Below are 22,192 nucleotides of genomic sequence, written 5' to 3'. Positions count from 1 at the left end.
CATCTGTTTGTTTATTTATTTATAAACAAGGTATGAGACGGGCTAATGTTTTTGTTTTTTGTATTTTTGGTAGAGACAAGGTTTCACCATGTTGGCCAAGCTGGTCTTGAACTCCTGGGATCAAGCGATCCACCCACCCCAGCCCGCACAGTGCTGGGATTACAGGCGCCCGCCACCAACCCAGCTAATGTTTGTATTTTTAGTAGAGACGGGCTTTCACTACGTTAGCCAGGCTGGGCTGGAACTCCTGGCCTCAAGTGATCCGCCCGCCTTCGCCTCCCAAAGTGCTGGGACTACAGGCGTGAGCCACTGCGTCCACCCAGGGGTTTTGGTTTGTTAATTTTGATGACCCTTATGGGGAACAAATCTTATCTTTAAATGTATTCAAATGATGTGCTTTTCCAAAGTTTCGAGACTGGAAAATATGCTGGGTTCTGTGTCCAGGGCTGAAGAGGATGTGACGGTGAGTAAAACTCAATCCTGTCTACGTGGGGGAGACAGACAAGGAAACGGGGAATATGGGGGCAGGTGTCACATTAAGGGATGCCTTGAAAGGACCCCTCACTCAACCTGGGGGTCCTAGAGAAGGTGACCACTGAACCAAGCTTAAAGGATGAGCAGAAATTCGGTGAACGTGGAGGCTGGGGATGAAGAAGGGGAATCGTGAGCAGGGCCAGGATGGAGGGAGTGTGGTAGGGTGAGCCAAGGACGGCAGGAACTAACCAGGGGAACTGAGAAGGGCTCCAATGGTGGAGGCCCTGGAGACAAATTAAGGAGTCCAGTGTAGGAGCCGTTAGGAGGTTTGAAGCAGGGGAGCCCGGGGTCCATGTACATTCACGATGGTCCCTTCTGAAGCAATACTCAGGAGGGGTGCTGGAAGGCTAGATGTGGGCTGCATGCCAGACCGAGGGACGAGAAGTCAGGCAGGGACTCACATTCTGGGAGCGTGGTGGTCAAAACGCTCCAAAATATTCCCAGAAAGGCATCGCAGAGGCCTGTTCCCCCAGGGCCGCCACATGCCACAAGCTTGGGCCCAGCCGCTGCGCTTGCTCCCTGTAAGGATGTCACAGCCAGAGGGCCCTGGTGGACTGGGAGACCCCGCCTCCAGTGGGGACCACCAGTTTCCTCCCGCTAGGATGGAGAGTGTGGCCTGTGGTGCTGGCGGGACTCATAGCAGACCACCTGGGAGAACAGGCAGACTCAGATCGGCAGGGCAGCCCTCCCTGCCACGTTGGACGAGGAGAGTCCGTTCGGCAGAGGAGGCCGACGCCGCCCCAGAGAGAGGGTCTGAGACAGACATGGGGCCCTCGACGGATTTCCCGTTCCAGGCTCTGAGCCCTCCTGAGGGCCCTTGGACTCCAAAAGTGCGCTTGTGTCTCTATAATAAATGCTCACGTTTCAAATCCTTCCGCTGACCTAAGTGGGTTTTCATTCTTGCCATCAAAAATGGTGACTAAGACGGTGGCCGTGCCGTAGCCCTGATGGTCTGGTAAGTGGGTCTCTGTCCCCTTGAATTGGTTTAACATTCATTCCCAGGGTATGGCATGGATAGCAGAGGCAAGAAAGAAGAGGGGCCTGACTTCTTGCCTGAGGTTTCCCTGAGAGTGTCTGAGCTTCTTGCCGGCCTGTTCCCAGTGTGGCTGCGTGAGGCAGCCAGAGGGGCCCAGGGGCTTTCTGGAGGACAGAGTTCCTCCCCTTGCTGAGGTCTCCACCTCTGCCCCGTCTTCCCCACCTTGGGGCTGTGGGGTTCCGGGAACATCGATCTTCTGGAGATGGTGAGTCAGGGTGAGCACGTGGCCCCAGGAGATGTTTCCAGGGCAACCGGGAGCAGCTTCTCCTGGTCAACCAAAGAATTCCCCATGGAGGTCAGAGGGTGCGGGGGTCAGCAGGAGCAGAGAAAGTGCAGGTATACCCAGAAAGATGGGAGGAAAAGGAGGGTCCAGGACCACCTTGGCCTCCCGTCCCCACTTCCAGAAGCCCTCCAGCTGGGTGACCTGCCCACCGCCAAGGCCCTTAGTGGCTGCCGCAGGGGCACCCATGCTTGTGAACAGTCGTCACCCGCCTGTGTGCTGGGCTTTTCCAGGGAATTCAGGGAGAGCAGTGGCTTCCTCGTCTCCTCTGCCCAGCTCCAAGGCTGGATCCTGACCCCCACCTGCTCTCCCATGCAGGGCTGGGGGTGGGAGGAGGCAGGGGCTGACCGGCGGGTCTGATGATAAATTGTTTATCAGGATCCTGCTGGGGAAGGGGAGCTGTCGTGTCCGCTCCTGGCTTGGCTGCTAACTCAGAATAGTCCTTTCTTCCATGCATCTATTTCTCCCTCCGTTCAACAGGCAGATTCAGCATCTTCATCCGGCCCTGGGCTGAGGAAGAGGCTTGGTATGTTTTTGTTTATCCCAGGGGAAATCTTATCTTCAAACCACAGTGTTTTTACCATACACACAAATAAAAACAATAGCAGTAGCCAATGATTGGCTTAATTAGGACAATAATGGAGAAGAGAGAGAGGGTGGGAGTGGAGCACCTGGAGCCAAAGCGCTTATTTCCCAAGTCCCCGAGGGCTTTCAGCACTAACCAGGAAGCTGGGACCTGAATCCCCCACCGCTGGTGCGCTGGAGTCAGAAGATACAGAAACGCCTAAGAGGCAGGTACTCGGGTGAGGGCTGTGTGCATCTTGCTGCTGATGGGGGCGTTAGAAAACCATCCCAGGGGAAAGCGTTCTTTTTAACAGCCTAAATTGGAGGGAGAAGGAGAAGGGAGAAGCGGTGAGGCCCTGGAGAGACCAGCTCTTCATCAATGCAGCCTCTGGGGAACCAGGAGCCCCCAACATAGATACTGGGCTCAGGTGAGTCGGGAGGAAGGGCTGTGGGCGGGCCTAGGTGGGCACAGCCTGCACTGAGCTTCACAACACGGTCATAGGAAGTGTGGCCAGGGGCCTCTCTGCACATGCTGGGGTCGGAGCCCCACAGGAGGAGCTGGCCCTGGACCCTCCCTGGGGTCCACAGCCTGCTCCCACCAGACCTAGGGTGCCAGGACACCCCTAGACTATTCTTCACTGTATCCCTGATCCTCACCTCTGAATCACCCTTTGATGAGGCCCCACTTCCTGTGTCTCCCCACTGTTAACTGGACTATGCCTTCTACCACTGTGTTCTCTCGTCCCCTGGCTCTGAGAAAGCCGCAGAGGCAGCAATGGGGGGTATAAGAGCTCTCCTGCGGGCTCAGCCCTGATTCACAGGTAAGGCCCCAATTGCCTGATAACCCTACCAGAGACAGCCAGACATCCCTGAGCCACTCACCCACCCTGCAGACCATCCTGAACTATTGCCCTGGGCTGAGCTTGGGGGTCCTGGGAGCCACGGAGCCAGCCCTTTTCTCCAAGGCTCCCAGTCAGGGGCAAGGAGCTGCCGTGGAAACTCACAAACTTCGATTACTTATGTAAATACGAGTAACACACGTTTAGTGCACAGCAATGAGGAAGTACACGTGAGCAAAAGAGAATGAAAAATTGCCGGCAACCCCACTGAAAAATGACTGCCGTTTTTCACCTTCACTGCATGTACTGGTCTGTAATCTTCTTTTTTTTTTTTTTTTTGTAGAGATGGGGTCTCGCTCTGTCACCCAGGCTGGAGTGCAGTGGCACAATCTTGGCTCACTGCAAGCTCCACCTCCCGGGTTCATGCCATTCTCCTGCCTCAGCCTCCTCAGTACCTGGGACTACAGGCGCCCACCACCACGCCCGGCTAATTTTTTTTTTTTTTTTTTTTGTATTTTTAGTAGAGACGGGGTTTCACGGTGTTAGCCAGGATGGTCTCCATCTCCTGACCTCGTGATCCGCCCATCTCAGCCTCCCATCTGGTCTGTAATCTTCTATGTGTGGAAATGATCACCGTTTTACACCTTTACTGCGTGTGCTGGCCTGTAATCTGCTATGTGTGGAAATGATCACCGTTTTACACCTTTACTGCGTGTGCTGGCCTGTAATCTGCTATTTGCACTTACGAGTGCATGTGAGTATTTTTCAGTCACAAGAGACATTTCCACAGCACGTTCCTTAGCAACTGCCCAGTGTGTGATGTAAGAGGCTCATTTTGCCAGTTCCTCAGTGGTGGCTTTCAGGACTGTTTCTGATTCCCTCCAGCCCTTCAGTGAATTTTCCCCATGGCCTGCTCAGCTGCAGGCGACTTTCTGGGCATTGGGCATACAGCTGTTCACAAAACAGAGATCTGTGCCAACACATTTCTGGTCATATCCTATCAGTTCTTTCAACTGCTGACTGGATGAGGTACGCCAGGCCAAAGGGCACACCTCGGATTTGCCCTCCCAAAGGCCTGTGCCCGTCAGGGTGGGCCTGTGTTCCGGATCGGCCCGGCAGTGGGCACCGGGCATGACCTGCAGGGACAGCGCAGGTTCCAGATGAAGCAGGGAGAGCAAACCTGGGTCTTGGCCCTGTGTGCCTGGTCTTATGACCATTTTGGCCAGGGCTTCACCAAGCAGCTGTTTTCCCAGCCCCCAGACTGGGCTGCTGGAGCTGGGCATGGAACAGAATATTTGAAATGGGGCCACTCTAGGCAATCCCAAGCTGCTGAGGTACCTTTTGGACCCAGCTCAAGGCAGCCGTTGCCTGCAAGGATCTGGGTGGTGGGGAGCCCAGGCTTCCACCCAAGGCCACCAAGGGCGGTCCCAGCCTGGCCCTGCCCCTACCCTGTGCCTCCACCCCTGCCCTTCCTATGCTCCAAGGCAGGTAGGGAGGCGGGAGGCCAGGTAGCTCAGGAACCCAAACCTGTTGGGCAGGTTTTGAGAGCTGTGGAGAGAGGGACAGAGGCTGGAGAAGGATGCACGGCCTGCCCTGGGCTTGCCTGTTCCCTCCTGAGCCTGAGCCTGAGCCCCTTACCTTCCTGACCCCATGAGGCACACACTGGCGCTGCTGGCTCCCCTGCTGGGCCTGGGCCTGGGGCTGTCCCTGAGTCGGCTGGCAGTGGGGGCCACAGACTGCAAGTCCCTTGGCCCGGCAGAGCCCCTGACATTCACCCCAGCGGCCAGGGCCCGGTGGCTGGCCCCTCGAGTTCGTGCGCCAGGACTCCTGGACTCGCTCTACGGCACCGTGCACCGCTTCCTCTCCGTGGTGCAGCTGAATCCTTTCCCTTCGGGTGAGTGTGCACCTCCCCAGCGAGAGCCTCAGCATTTGGGTCCCCAGCCAGGCTTCCTCTGTCCCCCTCTACCATGAGATGTGCCCAACCTACCAGCAGGCACTGGCCGTCTTCCTGGGGTAGAAGGCGGAGGATCCGGGGCGGGCTCCAGAACCTGCTGTGTGACTGTGGGTAGCCCTCGTTTCCTCTCTGAGCCTCAGGTGCTCTGTCTGTAAAGTGAGGAGGTCACATTAGAAATACATTAGACCTGACTCAGACATCCTCTGAGTCTAGTGGTGCTTGGGTTGGGTGGTCCAGGAGTGGCTGAAGGACCCTCCCAGTTTTGTCCCTTGCTGCTTGAGGGGAAGAACTGCCAGGCCAGGCCCCTTCTCCGCCTTTGCCCAGGCTCAGGACTGACCTGTAGGGTCCAGGAGGAGAGGTCTGCAGCCTCTCCTCTCTCACCCTCCTGTAGCAGTGCTGAGGTCAGGGCAGGATGGCGCAGGGCTGCGGTGATGCAGCCTCCTGCGAGGGTGCCATGGTGGTGGCAGGAGCCCTGCCTCAGAGCCACTTTGCCCTGGCAGTGGGGAGAGGACGGACACGGGGCAGGGCGGTGGCTGCCCCCAAATCCTCAGCTTGGCTCTTTCCGGTAGAGTTGGTAAAGGCCCTGCTGAATGAGCTGGCCTCCGTGAAGGTGAATGAGGTGAGCAAGCTGGGGAAAGGTGCTGGGGGAGGGAGTTCCGGGGTGAGCAGCAGGATGGGAGCAGAAAAGCCCCCAGTCCGCTCAGTCCACCAGGCGGGGGCTCGGGCATCCTCGCCCCTCCTCTGTGGGCCCTGCCGTCCGCAGACCTGGATGCAAACCACAGCTCTGCCATTTACTGGCAATGAGGTTTGCAGGGAGCTGGAACTTCCTGAACTTCAGCTTCCTCCCGTGTAAGATGGTGATGAGCAGTAAGAATGCGGTCGCCTCTGGGACGCGTTGCATGAGATGCAGGCCATGCCCCCGACAGCACTCCCGCCCCTTCTGGTTTCCCTCTGGACTCCGGCAGAAGCCAGGGCTGGGCAGTGGGGGTCGGGTCGCCCCTCATGCCCTGCCGCCTGCCCAGGTGGTGCGGTACGAGGCGGGCTACGTGGTGTGCGCCGTGGTCGCGGGCCTCTACCTGCTGCTGATGCCCACTGCCGGGCTTTGCTTCTGCTGCTGCCGCTGCCGCCGGCGCTGCGGGGGGCGAGTGAAGACAGAGCACAAGGCGCTGGCCTGTGAGTGTGCGGCCCTCATGGTCTTCCTGCTGCTGACCACCCTCTTGCTGCTGTAAGGCACTGCCCAGAGCCCAGGCGGGGCGGGCGGTGGCCCCAGGCTCCCGCTTACCCCGCAAGCACCTCCCTCCTCCCTCCATTCCCACAGGATTGGTGTGGTCTGTGCCTTAGTCACCAACCAGCGCACGCATGAACAGATGGGCCCCAGCGTGGAGGCTGTGCCTGAGACCCTGCTTAGCCTCCGAGGCCTGGTCTCTGATGTCCCCCAAGTGAGCACTGTTACCCCTCACCCACATGTGCCCCTGTGAGCACCGGGCCCGGACAGGACAGAGCCGAGTGGGCTCTCGCTGGCCCATCAGCAGCGCATCTGAAAGCCGCCTCCTGTCCCGCCTTGCCTGAGAGTCCACCACCCTCAGGGCGGATGCCATAGGGGCAGGGAAGGGGCCAGGGACAGATGGGGGTCAGGACTGTGGGTGACCAGGAAGGGCAGCCTCAGGGCCTTGTGTTTGCCTAGGAGCTGCAGGCCGTGGCACAGCAGTTCTCCCTGCCCCAGGAGCGCGTCTCGGAGGAGCTGGATGGTGAGGGTCTCGGGGGCTGGCAGGTGGGCCGGCTGCAGGGCCCCTGCTCGGGTGCCTCGGTGGGGGCCTCTCACTCCCTCATTCTGGACCCCACCTGGGAACAGGCTGGTAGAGGTGGGGATCAGGCCGGCTGGAGAGCAAGAGTGGCCACCACTCAGCTGCTGGAGGAAGAAGCGTGTTGCCCCTCCTCCACTCCCCTCCACCCGCCGGCTTCTGCAGAGCCCGGTGGGGCCTGGGGAGGCAGGATGGGAATGGGGAGGCCCCTCCATCCTTGGGGCCTCACCCTGCAGACTGCCGTGTGCCCTGCAGGTGTCGGTGTGAGCATTGGGAGCGCGGTCCACACCCAGCTCAGGAGCGCCGTGTACCCCTTGCTGGCGGCCGTGGGCAGTTTAGGCCAGGGTGAGCTGAAGCCGCCCCTGGATAATGTGGAGCCCAGCGGGTGTCCTCCTGGGAACGGTCCCACCTGCCCCCAGCCCTGGATTTCCTGAGCCGCCTCTGCCCCACCTATACTTCCCCATCGCTGTACCCCAGGATCCAGCCCCCCTCCCCTGGCTTGACGTACCCAGGGGCAGTTTCCACTGTAGGCAGGAGGTCAATGATTTGCAGGTCCCTTTGGCTGGGGGAGGGGAGTTCTGGGATGCCTATGGGGGCCACCGTTCAGGCTGGGTGTGGGTCTCTCAGCCCTGCAGGTCTCCATGCACCACCTGCAGGCCCTGAACGCTACAGTGGTGGAGCTGCAGGCCGGGCAGCAGGACCTGGAGTCAGCCCTCCAGGAACAACGGGACCGCCTCCTCCAGCTGCTGCAGGAGGCCGGGTGCCAGGGAGACTGTGCAGGGGCCCTGAGCCGGGCCCGCGCCCTGGAGCTGGGTGCTGACTTCAGCCAGGTGCAGACCCAGGACAGAGTCCTCTTAAAGTCACGGAGGGCCGGCCACCTGCCGCTCCTGGGATCCGGCAAATTCCCAGTCCCCTTCCCCCATGTTCCTCCCTTGCCCCACCCACCCGGGGTTAATGCCGGTCATCCTGGCTGTGGGTGGAGTGCTCCCCGGGCCGCGCCCTCTGCGTGAGCTTCACGTGTGTGAGCTCCTTGAGTTCTGGCTGCGGCCAGGGGCAGTGGGAGCCATGACAGTCCCCATTTTGCACTTGAGGACATTGGGGTTCAGAGGCACCTGCCCCCTGCGTCCGCCCTCAGGGATCCCCTTCAGGCTTCTCCTTGAACTTTGTAATAACCCACCTTCCCCCATTTCAGGTGCCCTCTGTGGACCATGTCCTGCACCGGCTGAAGGGAGTCCCCGAGGCCAACTTCTCCAGCATGGTCCAGGAGGTGAGACCACCCGGTCTGCCTGATTCCTCCCTCACCTGCCAAGTGAGGGCCTCCATTTCCCCCTTTTGGGCAGGAACCCAGTTGAACCTAAGACTTGGGGCCCCACTCACCACACAGCACCCTGGGCAGGGGACTCCCGACGACCACCTTTGGTGTGCACACAGTCTGTGCTCGGAAGGGAGAGCTGGGACCTTTAAGGCAGCAGGCGTCTGGGGTGGCAAGGGAGCAGTGCCAACCTGAGCCCAGGGGGCAGGCGGCTCCCTTGGGTGGAGATGGGCCAAGGGGGAGGACTCGGTGTTGTGAGTCAGCGCCCAGGACCCAGGACCTGGAGCTGGGGAAATGGTGAGTCAGCTGTGCTGGGTGGCTGGAGTGGAAGGTTCCAGAAGGAAGGAAGTCAGAGCCAAAGCTGGAAGGGTGGACTGGGGCTGTATCTTCAGGAGCTAGACCTGGCAGTTGTGTGGAGGACAGCTGAGAGTTCACTGCAGTGGTGGGAGAGGGATGGGGGTAGGAAGAAGAGGTCCGGGAGGAACAACCTTTTAGAAGTTGAGTCAGGCTGGGCCAAGGGAGGGGAGAGGAGGGCAGTGACCAAGAGAAAAGAGGGAAGCTGGGAGCACTGAGGGGGGCCCTCCCTCTAGGCCTGGTGACTTTGGGGTCTCCCAAGAGGGAACACTGGGCAGAGATGGGGAGGCCCATCCCTACTTGGTTCCTGCAGGAGAACAGCACCTTCAACGCCCTTCCAACCCTGGCTGCCATGCAGACGTCCAGCGTGGTGCAAGGTTAGGCCGCAAGGGTCAGAGGCAGCTGCCAGGCACAGCTTCCCGCCCCACCCCTACCAGAGAGGCTTGTTGAGAGAGGCCTGGGGTGGCGGGGGACTGTCCTCCCTCTGTGGTTCCCAGATGTTCTTCCTGCCCGCTTGTCTTGTTCCTGGGCCCCAGGGTGCCCTCCGCACCCCACAAGTCCCCGCTACTTTGGGCAGAGCTGAAGAAGGCAGTGGCCCAGCAGCCGGAAGGGTTGAGGACACTGGCTGAAGGGTTCCCAGGCTCAGAGGCAGCTTCCCGCTGGGCCCAGGCACTGCAGGAGGTGGAGGAGAGCAGCCGCCCCTACCTGCAGGAGGTGCAGAGATACGAGACCTACAGGTGCTGGGCACCCGCAGGGTGGGGTGGGGCGGGCAGCCCAGCCTCTATGCCACCCTGACATCCTGAGCCCCATTCCCAGCCCTTATCAGCCCCTGACTATGCTGAGCCTCTGTGTTTGTTTGTTTGTTTGAGACGGAGTCTCGCTCTGTCACCCAGGCCGGAGTGCAGTGGTGCGATCTCCGCTCACTGCAACCTCCGCCACCCGGGTTCAAGCGATTCTCCTGCCTCAGCCTCCCAAGTAGCTGGCACTACAGGCACCCGCCACCACGCCCAGCTAATGTTTGCATTTTTAGTAGAGACAGGGTTTCACCATGTTGGCCAGGACGGTCTCTATCTCTTGACCTCGTGATCCGCCCGCCTCAGCCTCCCAAAGTGCTGGGATTACAGGCGTGAGCCACCGCGCCCGGCTGCCTCTGCATATTTTTAAGCCAAGACCCCTGACTCCACAGGCTTCCAAGTCCCTACCAGGCTGTGTGCCCTCGGAACCTGAGCCTGGAGATGACACAAGAGCAGTAGGGCCTCAGGAAGAGTCTGTATCTGCATTTCTGAAGCCCCGGCCTTGGGGTTAGCGGTCACACCCAGCCACCAGGTCCCACACCTGTCCATCTTGGTGCCAGCCGCCTGCCTTCTTAGTGACACCCGTGTCCTCTCTGTGGCAGGTGGATCGTGGGCTGCGTGCTGTGCTCCGTGGTCCTGCTCGTGGCGCTCTGCAACCTGCTGGGCCTCAATCTGGGCATCTGGGGCCTATCTGCCAGGGAGGACCCCAGCCAGCCAGAAGCCAAGGGCGAAGCTGGAGCCCACTTCCTCATGGCGTAAGAGAGGGCTGGGAGAGGGGAAGGGTCCCCCCTTACAGGGCTGGCCGATTACTCTCGCTCCTGAGCACAGCTCCCGTGGCTGCCAGTGTCATCATCTGAATAAAGGGGTTGAACCAGAGCAGGAATGGCCAACAAGGAGCTCTTGCCTCCTACAGCAGGGGCAACTGCCATAGCATCTAATGGGCACTCCTTCCCCTGAGTCAGACACAGCCTAGAGTCCTCACCCCAGCTTCCAGGCGGCCCTCACCACCAATAGGCAACAGCACCAGAGGTGGAATCTGTTTGCCAGCCCCAGACTAGACGGTCTCTAAGGCCAAGGCTGCCACATACAGTTGTACAGGCTGTTCACTGAACAAGAGTGCCTGGCTAAAGAGGTAAGTGGGGGCTGAAATCCACCCCACGTTTTACTTTCCAAGCCTCACAGCCTGACGTAGGGCTGTGCCTACCTCATAAGCCCTTCGAGCCTCCTGGTCTAAGATCTTTACTCCTCAGGCTCTTCCCTGTCAGCAGGTCATGCCTGGCCGTGCCAGGTGACCCTTTTGAGTGCTGGGTCCTGGAGCAGGTCACCTCCATGGGCCCCAGGCACAGAAGTCAGCAGTCTTGGCTCTTTGGGTTTTGTTTTGTTTTTTGTTTTGTTTGTTGTTGTTGTGACAGGGTCTTGCTCTGTCACCCAGGACGGAGTGCAGTGACACCATCATGGCTCACTATAGCCTCAACCTCCCAGGCTCAAGTGATTCTCATGCCTCAGCCTCCCGAGTAGTTGGGACTACAGGCGTGTGCCACCACGCCCAGCTAATTTTTAAAATTTTGTAGAGACAAAGTCTCACTCTATTGCCCAGGCTGGTCTCATACTCCTGGACTCAAGCTATCCTCCCACCTCAACCTCCCAAAGTGCTGGGATTATAGATGTGAGCCCAGCTAGTCCTGGCTCTTTGAACAAAACAGCTGTTCTCTCCTCTAGGCTGCCAGGGCCAGCCCGGGCACCAGGCACAGGGTGGGGATGGGGTGAAGGTGAGACTGGGACAGTCAGGAATTCTGGGTTCTCCCTCCTCCCCGGGAGGCCAAGTCCTCCAAGCTCCTCTCCTCTGAAGGCTCTGTCCTGGGGCCAACTGGCTGAGCAGGCTGGCCCTGGGGTGCGGGTGGGACAGAGGGTATGGTCAGGGCGGCCAGTCCCTGCTGTCCCTCAGTCCTGCCTCTCGCCTTCCACAGAGGTGTGGGCCTCAGCTTCCTCTTTGCTGCCCCCCTCATCCTCCTGGTGTTTGCCACCTTCCTGGTGGGCGGCAACGTGCAGACGCTGGTGTGCCAGAGCTGGGAGAGCGGCGAGCTCTTTGAGGTAGGCCCATCTCTGCTCACAGGCCCTCCTGGGGAGGGAGGTGGGGGCAGTATGGGCAGACAGGAGGGTTGGGGGAAAGTGGTGGTCGGGGGTAAGAGGGAGAGAGGGAGGGGAGAAGTGAGACAGACATGGCCAAAGAAAGAGACAGAAACCCGCCAGTGGACGGTGGAGGGAGAGTCCCTGAGATGCTGCCCAGGCCCCAGGGCAGGGACCTGAGAGATGGCACCCTGACCCATGCCCTCTCATCTCCTAACACTGTCTGGGAGCCGGCGCCCTGGTGCCCGGTGAGCTGCAATGCTGGACTGGGTTCTCTGCAGAAGATCGGGCCGGCCTCCCCTCCTAGGGATTCGTGGGAAGATCCCCTGTAAGGATTTAGGGTCCAGAGGTCACCAGAGTTAGAGGCCAGGTGTGAGCTGGGCTGAGGGGATGTTTCCTACCCCTCGTCTCTGCTGTGCCACGGCGGCACAGCGCCAGGCCCTAGGGGACCCGGCTGGCTTTGCCTCCACCCCGCTCTGTGCCCACTTCTCACTGCCCCATCCCCAGTTTGCAGACACCCCAGGGAACCTGCCCCCGTCCATGAACCTGTCGCACCTTCTTGGCCTGAGGAAGAACATCAGCATCCACCAAGCTTATCGGTGAGCAGACAGCCTGGCGGAGCTGGAGACTGGGGAAGGAAGGAGACCGGTGTCCCTCAGGGGACCGGCCCTCCCGCCACCCCCAAGGCTCATCGTCTGCACCCCTCACTCGTCCTCAGGCAGTGCAAGGAAGGGGCAGCGCTCTGGACAGTCCTGCAGCTCAATGACTCCTACAACCTGGAGGAGCATCTGGATATCAGCCAGGTGAGAGAACGTTTCGGGAACTGTGAGGAGCCCTCCTCAGATCCCCCCCTCAGATCCCCTCCTCCGGTCTTTTTGCCTCTGTGGAGGCACCGTCTCTTTGAACCCAGGAGACCCGAGAAGTCTGTGTGAGCGATTAAGGTGCCCGAGGGCAGAGGCCCAGTCACCAGCTCTGGGGAAGGTTCCGGGTGTGTGGGTGGGTCCGTGTGCACCTGGAGGCTATGTCCAGCCCCAAGCACAGCCAAGGTGGCAGCAGGAAAAGCTGGTGACAATGAGCAGGAGGACGGGGGGCACACGTGTCCTGACTGAGGACAGGCATTGGCCGGGATGCTCCACTTGGGAGGGGGAGGCTGGGGAAGGACGTGGCAGTGACACGGACGGTGGTGGGTCTGGCTAACGCTGGGGGAGGGCCTGCCAAGCTCACGGGGTGGGAGGTGGCGGCGGCAGGATTCCACCCCCAGGCTGACAAACCAGCCTCTTCCTGGAACCTCTGGGCTTTGCTGGGACTTGGTGTGCAGAGCTGGAGACGCTCGCCGATGCTGGCGAGAGACCGTTCTAGAACGAAGGCAAGGAAGGGCTGTTTGACAAGAGGGATGGACGTTGAGAACGGGATTCTCATGGTGCACAGAAGCCAGAAGACATTCCCTCCTCGACTTCCAGGCTCCTAAACACATGCTGGGGAAACCCCCCATCCCCGGCCCCGGTGCCCCTCTCCCTCCCCAGACACAGAGCATGCTAACTCCTGATTTTGCATCGTCCCGGGAAACCCTTCCAACCCCTGGATCAACCAACCAGCCTCGGCCCACGGACGGCACAGCCACATGGCCCAGTCCCAACTCTGTGTCTTGAACTACACAACCTGGGACAGTCACGCAGCTCACTCCTCCTTCCGCATCTTTAACCAGACAGGAGGCCGCTGGAGCAGACGATATCTCAGTGCTAGGCTGAGACACTGCCCTGTGGAGGAAGGCTGGCCAGGGAGGGAGGGATGAACCAGGGCCCTGGGCAGAGGAGCCCCCATCCCCTGCTGGCGGGAAGCCATGGCTCTCGAGGGGAGGAGTCCTGGGCTTTGGATTCGCATGCACTGGGCAGTCCTTTGAGGCCACCTGACAACATACCCAAAGTGGTTGTAAGAATCCTTGTCCTCAAAGGAGATACGGATGGGTACGCAGACATGGGTAGGACACAGGGCTTTCCAGAGCACGGGGAGGGCACCACGCACCTCCCCACTTCTCGTGAAGCTGCTGCCACTGATGCCTGAGACACGGCCCGAAGGCCCCCACCCAAGACGGCCAGGCCTTTTCCCCTCCAGGAGAAGGCAGCCTGGAGGGATGCGGGGAGGAGAGCCAAGCTGGGCCACAGTCTCTAACCAGCTGTGTAACCTTGGCAAGTGGACGCTCCACTCTAACCTCAGTTTCTCATCTGTTAAACACTCAGGCTGCATTTTATGACGTCTAAATCTCTTCCAGTGATAGTAGGAAAATGCTGAGGCTCTTTCCTGAAAATGCAGTTGCGTGCATTCATTCATTCATTCATTCACTCATTCACACAACTAACAAACTTGTACCCTTCCCACCATGTATGAGCCTCTGAGTTAGATGCTGGGGGTTGGGGGCATAACAGGCAGGCAAAGCCCCGCTCTCGTGGAGCTGACAGCAATGAACAATTAACTTACAAGTAACATCATTTCAGAGCAACAAGCGCTTTGAAGGCCTCGACACAGCTGACGGGATAAAGAGGGGATGGGAGAGCTATTTTATTTCGGGTGGCCAGGGAAGGTCTGTGTCTTGGCCCAGAAGCCAGATAGGCACTGGAGGAAGGCCAGGTCTTGGCATTTGGGACAAGGGCCTACAGGGAGCCTGTCTGGGGCTTGGGGTGTCCAGGGCAGGGGGCCCTGAGGGCCTGCCATGTGAGTCTGTTCTTGCGTTGCTATAGAGGGATACCTGAGGCTGGACATGGTGGCTCACGCCTGTAATCCCAGGACTTTGGGAAGCTGAGGTGGAAGGATTACTTGAGCCTAGGAGTTCAAGACCAGCCTAGGCAACATGAGGAGACCTCCTCTATACAATTTTTTTTTAAAGCCAGGTGTGGTGTTTTGCACCTGTGGTCCCAGCTACTCGAGAGGCTGAGGTGGGAGGATCACTGGGACCCAGGAGGTCCTGGCTTCAGTGGGCTGTGTTTGTGCTATTACCTTCCAGCCTGGGCAACAGAGCAAGACCCTGTCCCCTCCCCCAACCAAAAATTTAAAAAAGCAACACGTGAGGCTGCATAATTTATAAAGAAAAGAGGTTTCAGTGCAGGCTGTACAGGAAGCGTGGCACCAGCACCCGTTTCTGGGGAGGCCTCAGGGAGCTTCCACTCATGGCGGAAGGCCGAGGGGAGCCAGCGCATCACACAGGGAGAGCGGGAACGAGAGAGCCAGTGCAGAGATGCGAGACAGGGAACGAAAGAGCCAGCGCGTCACACAGGGAGAGAGCGAACGAGAGAGCCAGTGTGGAGGTGCCACGCTCTTTCAAACAACCAGGTCTCACGTGAACTAACTGGGCAAAATCTCACTCATCACCCGGGCAGCGGCACTAAGGCCTTCGTGAGGGATCCGCCCCCGTGATCTAGTACCTCCCACCAGGCCCACCTCCACCCCCAACACCCGGGGGTCACATTGCAACATGAAATTTGGAGGGGACAAATATCCAGACCATATCGCCTGGTGACCGCCTCGCTTAGGGGAGCATCTCTGGGGTCCTAGCTCAGCAACTGGGCATGACCCCCACCCTGCCCCCACCCTCCCAGTACACCAACAAGCTGTGGCAGGAGTTGCAGAGCCTGAAAGTAGACACACAGAGCCTGGACCTGCTGAGCTCAGCCGCCCGCCGGGACCTGGAGGCCCTGCAGAGCAGCGGGCTCCAGCGCGTCCACTACCCCGACTTCCTCGTACAGGTCAGCGGTGGGCACCTCAGTGGGGCTTCCTCGGCCAGGTGATGACGGAACGAAGGGGCCCACAGAGGAGCGGGGTGGGCATCTCGCCTTATCCCGGCTCTGGGCTCTTCCACGTTTCCTGGGGCCTCTTCCTGTGGAGGTGTCCCCAGATCATGTGCCCCTGGGCCCGTCCTCCTGCCACCACCCAGGTCACATGGGAATGGACACCCTCTCCCCTAACCCAACAGCGCGTGTCGCTGTTCGTGGTTCTGAACCCACCGCTGCGGCGGACACAGTGGGAAGTCGCCTCTTCCTTGAGTTACACCAGAGGTGCCTTATTCTTGTTGTTTCTGTCTCATTGGGAAAATGTCTGAAATATTTCACAGTTCCAGGGAAAATCCACTGTGACTCATGCGTCACAAAACCCTTAGCTGGTGTCAGTTCTGTTTGATAAGACGGGATTTGGAGGCTGGGAGCGGGTGGTTGTGGGCCCCACGGGAGCTGGGTTCATCCCTCCTGGCCTCTCCTGTCCACCTGCAGATCCAGAGGCCTGTGGTGAAGACTAGCACGGAGCAGCTGGCCCAGGAGCTGGAAGGACTGGCCCAGGCCCAAGTGAGAGGGAAGCAGGGGCCCCCACTGGGCAGCAGGAGAAACGGGGGGCTTGGGAGGCAGGAGAGGGTGGGAGGATGTGAGGGCAAAGGCAGGGGACTGAGGACCACCACCAGTGAGGCCTGAGGCTCCTGACCCCTGGCTGGGCTGGAGGGTTTTGCAGCATCACTTCTTACTCAAGCTCTGCCACCCACTGGCTGTGTGGCCTTGGGCAAGACATGCAGCGTCTCTGAGCCGGAGCTTCTTCATCTGTTGGGTGGCCTGTCCTCCGTCTCAGAACAGATGAAGTAACTTTCTGGCCTCACGCAGTTGGGCAGGTGTTTCTATGTGTGCCACTGCGGGATTTGCTGGGACAGGGGCTGTGAGGACTTTGGGATGAATGAGATGTCATGGCAGTTGCCCTTGAGGGGAAAAATAGCATTTTATATTTATAGCTATTTAGGGTTTAAAAGTTCTCTTTGAAACATCCCATAGGCCCCGCAACAACCCCACAGGGTGGGCAGGGCCAGGAGCACCCTCAATTTCCGCAGGTGCCCCTGCAGCTCAGGCATGTTCTGTGACTGACAGGGACACCCAGTGAGCTAGAGTGAACTTAGAACTTGGATCTAGGCCCCCCCAAACCCAGATCAGGCCCTGGAGCTTATGGAGGCTTCGGTTTTCTGCCTCTCACTTCCCCTTGGTATGTCGGAGTGAAAGCCTGGGTGAGGGGTACATGTGTCCTGGGTGGGGCTGTTCTGATTTTTATATCCTTTCAGGGCAATTCTGTGCTGGGGCAGCAGCTGCAGGAGGAGGCCCACGGACTCAGAAACCTTCACCAGGAGAAGGTCGTTCCCCAGCAGAGCCTTGTGGTCAGTTTGCAGGCCCAGGGAGCCTGGGGCCTGGGGGAGGGGAGAGCTGGAGAGGGGACAGTGAAAGGAGAGGGGACAGTGAAAGGGGAGGGAAGCTCTGAGAATCTGTTCCCTCCCCTCCCCTCCCCTCCCTTCCTCTCTTCTCCCCTCCCCTCCCCTCCCTTCCTCTCCTCTCTCCTCCCCTCTCCTCCCCTCCCCTTCCCTTCCCCTCCCCTAACCAGCCCTGATCTCTTCTCCACAGGCGAAGCTCAACCTCAGCGTCAGGGCCCTGGAGTCCTCTGCCCCGAATCTCCAGGTGGCTGCTGGTGGTGGGGACGTATGGTGGAGCAGGGGGGCTGCAGAGGGAGGCAGGAAGTAGGAGCCCATCTCACTCTGGACCTCAGAGCTCTGCCCAGGTTGTGGGTGGGGTCGGGAGGAAGATGGGGGTGGCGGCAGAGCCTGGGGGATCACCACCCTTGGCCTGTCTGTCGGGGCTGAACCCTCTCCTGCTGAGTGTGCCTCGGTGTGTGTTGAATTAATGAATGGATGCGTGAATGTGGGACACTGAGTTGAGGCTCTCGTCCCCTCCAGCTGGAGACCTCAGATGTCCTAGCCAATGTCACTTACCTGAAAGGAGAGCTGCCTGCCTGGGCCACCAGGATCCTGAGGAATGTGAGTGGTGGGTGGGATGGGGAAGGGGCTTCCCCTGAGACTTCTCCACTCCCAGCTTCTCACTGTGGCTCCCAGGAAAGCTGGGACCGTCCTCAAGTTGCCATGCATGGGAGGTGGCGCGGGCGGGGGGCTTCCGGGACCCCTGGGGCCCAGACCTCCTCTCCTTCCTGCAGGTGAGCGAGTGTTTCCTGGCCCGGGAGATGGGCTACTTCTCCCAATACGTGGCCTGGGTAAGAGAGGAGGTAAGTGGGTCCTCAGAGCAATGACCGATTCCCTGCCCCAGCAGACCAGCTGTTCCCTCTGCTCAGCCCTGCCCCCGCCCCCAGAGCCCCTTGGGGGTGACCCAGGCCTTCAGGATCGAACCCAAACTCCCAAACCTGGCATCTGCACCCCTGCTTGCTGGCCAAGCTCTGCCCACCCCACCTCTGTTGCAGCCCTTCCCTTAGCTGAGTGTGAGCAGGGTTGGCGTTCTCCAAAATGTTTCCTCACACCTGGCCTGCAGGTTCTTCCCTGGGCCGGCCCCTTCCCCAGCTTGTCCAAGGCCAATCCTCAAAGCCCACCTCCCGCTGCAGACCCTTGCTGAACATGGCCTCTGCAAGCTGTCTGGACCCCACACTAGGTGGCAGGGGTCTGGGTGTACCCTGAGTGTGTCTGTGTGCCTGTGTGTGTGTGTGTGCACGCATGCACACACACGTGTTGCCTCCCCAGTGAGAGTGGCTTGAAGCACGGTGCTGGGTTGTAGTAGGCCAGGCTGGTGAACAGATGGAAAGGGGAGGGCCAGCAAGGAGCCTGTGGGGTATGTCCCCATCTGTCTGTACCTGCCTCTCTGCATGTGTGTACGAGTGTGCGGTGGCCCCAGTGGTGTCCCCAGGCCTATCTGCGTCCCTGTCAACCATTCTCCCTGAATTGAATGTGGGTGTGCACCTGTGGGTCCGGGTGTCTCTGTGTCACCTGCCTCGTGTTGGCACCACAGGTGACTCAGCGCATCGCCACCTGCCAGCCCCTCTCCGGAGCCCTGGACAACAGCCGTGTGATCCTGTGTGATATGGTGGCTGACCCCTGGGTGAGTGCCCCAGCTCATCAGGGCTCGTCCCCAAGCCTTCCTGCTCTCAGGGAGGGCCGAGTGAGCAGGGTGTGAAGCCAGGCATGGCCCCTGCCCCGGCTCTGATGACCAGGCAGCTGGGTGGGGCTGGGTACCACGTGGGTTGGTGAGCCGACCTCAAGCCCTGTTGCAGAATGCCTTCTGGTTCTGCCTGGCGTGGTGCACCTTCTTCCTGATCCCCAGCATCATCTTTGCTGTCAAGACCTCCAAATACTTCCGTCCTATCCGGAAACGCCTCAGGTGAGGGGCTGCCAGGGCTGCGGGCAGCGTCAGGGGCCAGGGAAGTGTCCTTTCCGCGGCCAGGTCCCTGTCACAGCCCCTCCTGAGGCCTCCCAGGCAGAGGAGGCTCATGGCCGAGCCCTGGAGAGCCAGGAAGTTCCCCCGTACGTCTGCCCCTTACCCTTCTTGCTGTATCCGTTTGGGCGCAGATTTGAAGGACCCTTCCCATCCCCCCGAGGGCTTCCGAGGAGAAACCCTCAGGGCTCTGGGTTTGTCCGTGTGTCTGGGCTGAGGGTCTGGGGTGAGGCCATGCTCTCTCTGTCTTCGACGCTGCAGCTCCACCAGCTCTGAGGAGACTCAGCTCTTCCACATCCCCCGGGTTACTTCCCTGAAGCTGTAGGGCCTGTGGGTGAGTTTTCCCCAACGTGCTTAATTGCTCCCTGCCAGGGATTGAGGGAGTGGGGCGGGGAGGGGCTGGGGCCTGGGGTTTCTGGGGCCTCGGAGGGCAGGAAGGCTTGGGCACATGGTGGGGTCTGGGTGTTGGGTGTGGCCCGTCCAGCAGCGGGGCTGACAGCCTTGTTCTCCCCTCCCTCCTCTTCGCCCGTTTCCTTCTTAATGCGTGACAGGGTGAGCTGACCCCAAGGCTGCCTGTCCTCCCCTTTGGTTCAGCCTGGGCCACAGGACTTCGGTAGCTCTTGCCCCGGAGCCCAGGCTGGCATCGGGGCTTGGACTGTCCCTAATTCCGGCTTACCTGGCCCGACCTTGCCTGCTCCTGTCCACCTCTTTCTGCTCACGACCCCCATCATTCGCTCTCAGAATCACGTGGGACTTCCGTGCAGCTGCAGAGCCAGCAGGTCCCTCCAGGTGCCACGCCTCACCCCCCTGCTGGTGGCATCCTCACGGGAAGAGCCTGTTCTCCACCTGCTGGAGCCTGGACCCTGGGGTGGGACAGAGGCCTCGTCCAACCCCACTGCCATTCCCGTGTGTCCTCCCCGTGCCAAGCCTCTCTCTGCCCCTCTCTGAGCTCCTCGCCCCCCACCCCATCCTCATCTGGCCTCCCCGCTGGCTCCCACTTCCTGCTTATGCCCTTCCTGGCCCTTTGCTTCCTCCCTTTGTCCCCTCGTCACCATATCCCCACTGCTACCTTGCTGGCCCAGGGGACCGCCCTGCCCAACCAAACCACTCAGGTAACACCACTAATCAGGCAGGGGCACCGTGGCCTAGGTCTGGGCTGGCTGCAGGCCCTGCCTCATGGCCCCTGAGCCCTCCACTGCCCCAGAGCCCTGGGCCCTCTGCAGATCTCATCCTGGATTTATTGGTGCCCAGCGGGGTGACGGAGGCCTGTCTGAAGGCCGAGCCTCCCTGCCTGCACCCAGGTTAGAAATGGGGGTACCAGCACTTAGCTCCTCTCTGAGTGCTGGCTCCCGAGGAAGGGACCTGGGGCCTGGGCCACAGTGGGGACTCGCCCTTATCTCTTCAGAAGGAAGCATCTTCTGCAGCCCCCACCCAGCTTTCTTAGGAGTGGTCTGGTGGCCAGAACAGGGTTTTGCACTGCCCCTTCTATCCTGCGCATGTGGCCGAGGGTCATCCCCAGCCCATCCCTGTGTCAGCCCTGAGTGCTGGACGCTGTGTTCCACAAATGAGGAAGAGGAGAGAGAGAAGAGATGGACAGACCTCAGATCCATTAAAGCGTTCTCACTTCCCTGAGACTTGGTTCTGGGTCCTTAAAACCAGGTTTCCTCGGCTGGGGCCCTGTACACAGTTGGTGTTTGATGAGTGTGTATGGAGAGGAGAGTTCTAAGGTCACCTCTGGCTGCAGGCATCCAGGGGTTATTCCAGCAATATGCAGGTAGGGCGTGCATCCCAGCCTGGGAGCCTGCTGTCAGGAGCAGGCAGACCTAGACTCCCAGCCTGGCTGTGATACGTGCTCGCTCAGCTTCTCCGTTTATAAGATGGGAGAAGAGTCACAGCCTCCGCAAAGAGTTGTGCAAATCAAATGTGATCATTCACGGAAAGCGGCCTGGACAAAACAAAGGCTCAGTAGGTGGAAGCTTCCTGTTGTTATTGTCGTTGTTTGCCATGACTGCTCTGGGCCGGAGGTAGAGCTGGTGTCTGGGCGTGTACAAGGGAAGAGGGAGACAGGCCTCTGTTCAAAGGCAGAAAGTCCTTTCAGATTGTGGTGGGCTGGGTTTCAGGGAGTGTCCGTGTTGTTTGTTTTTGTTTCCTTTTGTTTGTTTGTTTCGAGACAGGGTCTCGCTCTGTCACCCAGGCTGGAGTGTAGGAGTGCAATCTTGGCTCACCGCAACCTCCACCTACTGGGCTTAAGCGATTCTCATGCCTCAGCCTCCCAAATAGCTGGGACTACAGGTGCGTGCCACTATGCCTGGCTAATTTTTGTATTTTTTGTAGAGATGGGGTTTTGCCATGTTGCCCAGGCTGGAAGTATCTATGATTAACTGCATCTTATAAACCAGCTACAAGTTTTCTACTAGAAATTAGAATGGTGCATGCACAATGTATTGTTATCACTGTCAGAAGAGCATCCTTGAATGTAGCGTGACTGCCTCTTTTTTGCCTTTCCTAGAGGGTTTTTTTTTTTTTTTTCTCGTTACTCATCTGTTGACCTACCTGGGGGAAGTAGCACCCTTGCATTTAAAAAATAAAATTGATGGGATTACAAATGGAATAGAAGCCATTTTTTAAATATTTTCAGTTTTCTTTCAAAATTACCTATTTATCTTTTATCTATTTGAACATATTAAGCATAGTTACTTTAAAGTTCAGTTAGTCCCTTATATGGAGCCTCCATTAGTCTGTTTCTAGTGCCTGTTGTTTCTCTTGTTTTTTGTTAGTTTTGTCCTGTCTCCTCCCATACTTGGCAATTTTTTTTATTGAGTACAAGTAATTTCAGGCCTGGGATATAGTTACCTTCCTCTGTGAGGATTATGTTTACATCTGGCAGGTGGCCGGGGATGCAGTGAGCCAGATCTCTTTCATCTACTTGTAGGGAATGAGATGATTTGAGTTACTTTAAGGGCTGGTCTACTTCTGATTCATCCGTATTCATCGGGTGAAGCCCACTGGGGCTCCAACCCGAAGCGTAAGACATTTGCCAGGTAGCCTTCCTGTGGGGGCTTCGCAGTATCTTCTAGAATCCGCAGACCCCCTACAGAAAACGTAGTCCCAGATGCCGTGCGTGTGTCTCTGAGTTGCCTCCTTTTCCTAGATCTTGGCCTTGTAATTCTTCACTGCTTTGTTTCCTTCCCAATACTCTCAATTAGACTTAAATATATATATGTACATATATTTATTAAATAAATAAATACATATAACTTTAAAAGCTGTTCAAAATGCCCGCCACCTCACTCCCCCACACACACAGAGTTTGAGCAGCTTTTTAAGTTGTCCTGAATTGGGAATTACGTCCAAATTACCCAGTCCACAGTTATTA

At 58.7% G+C, this 22,192-nt stretch overlaps 1 protein-coding gene across 8 annotated transcripts; it reads left to right on the top strand.

Moving 5' to 3' along the window:
* Nucleotides 1-2,463: 2,463 nt before the first annotated feature.
* On the top strand, nt 2,464-21,445 carry LOC105490017 (prominin 2). 8 transcript variants are annotated; one of them, XM_071077365.1, is made up of 25 exons: nt 2,464-2,645; nt 2,729-5,147; nt 5,777-5,826; nt 6,230-6,432; nt 6,526-6,646; nt 6,892-6,955; nt 7,265-7,354; nt 7,637-7,839; nt 8,202-8,276; nt 8,989-9,052; nt 9,253-9,412; nt 10,072-10,224; nt 11,437-11,560; nt 12,104-12,195; nt 12,315-12,399; nt 15,187-15,333; nt 15,853-15,924; nt 16,677-16,769; nt 17,011-17,064; nt 17,340-17,420; nt 17,594-17,662; nt 18,394-18,483; nt 18,656-18,762; nt 19,078-19,150; nt 19,558-21,445. In XM_071077365.1, the coding sequence occupies exons 2-24, from the start codon at nt 4,904-4,906 to the stop codon at nt 19,139-19,141; spliced, it is 2,505 nt and encodes an 834-aa protein (XP_070933466.1). In that variant the 5' UTR covers nt 2,464-2,645; nt 2,729-4,903; the 3' UTR covers nt 19,142-19,150; nt 19,558-21,445. The 8 variants fall into 8 exon arrangements, with proteins under 8 accessions (XP_070933466.1, XP_070933468.1, XP_011753527.2 ...); XM_071077367.1 differs by having other exon boundaries at nt 2,464-4,007; nt 5,013-5,147; nt 5,779-5,826; XM_011755225.3 differs by lacking the exon at nt 5,777-5,826 and having other exon boundaries at nt 2,464-4,007; nt 5,013-5,147.
* The last annotated feature ends 747 nt before the right edge of the window (nt 21,446-22,192 follow it).

Source organism: Macaca nemestrina, chromosome 13 (genome assembly GCF_043159975.1).
Source record: "Macaca nemestrina isolate mMacNem1 chromosome 13, mMacNem.hap1, whole genome shotgun sequence".
NCBI lineage: Eukaryota > Metazoa > Chordata > Mammalia > Primates > Cercopithecidae > Macaca > Macaca nemestrina.
This window is presented reverse-complemented; position numbering and strand designations above follow the sequence as displayed.

Bases quoted from the DNA above. Each gene is read 5' to 3' on its own strand.
- LOC105490017 (XM_071077365.1), top strand. From the start codon at position 4,904: ATGAGGCACACACTGGCGCTGCTGGCTCCCCTGCTGGGCCTGGGCCTG. The intron at 10,225-11,436 runs GTAAGAGAGGGC...CGCCTTCCACAG, and splicing joins GGAGCCCACTTCCTCATGGC to AGGTGTGGGCCTCAGCTTCC. The intron at 15,334-15,852 runs GTCAGCGGTGGG...GTCCACCTGCAG, and splicing joins ACCCCGACTTCCTCGTACAG to ATCCAGAGGCCTGTGGTGAA.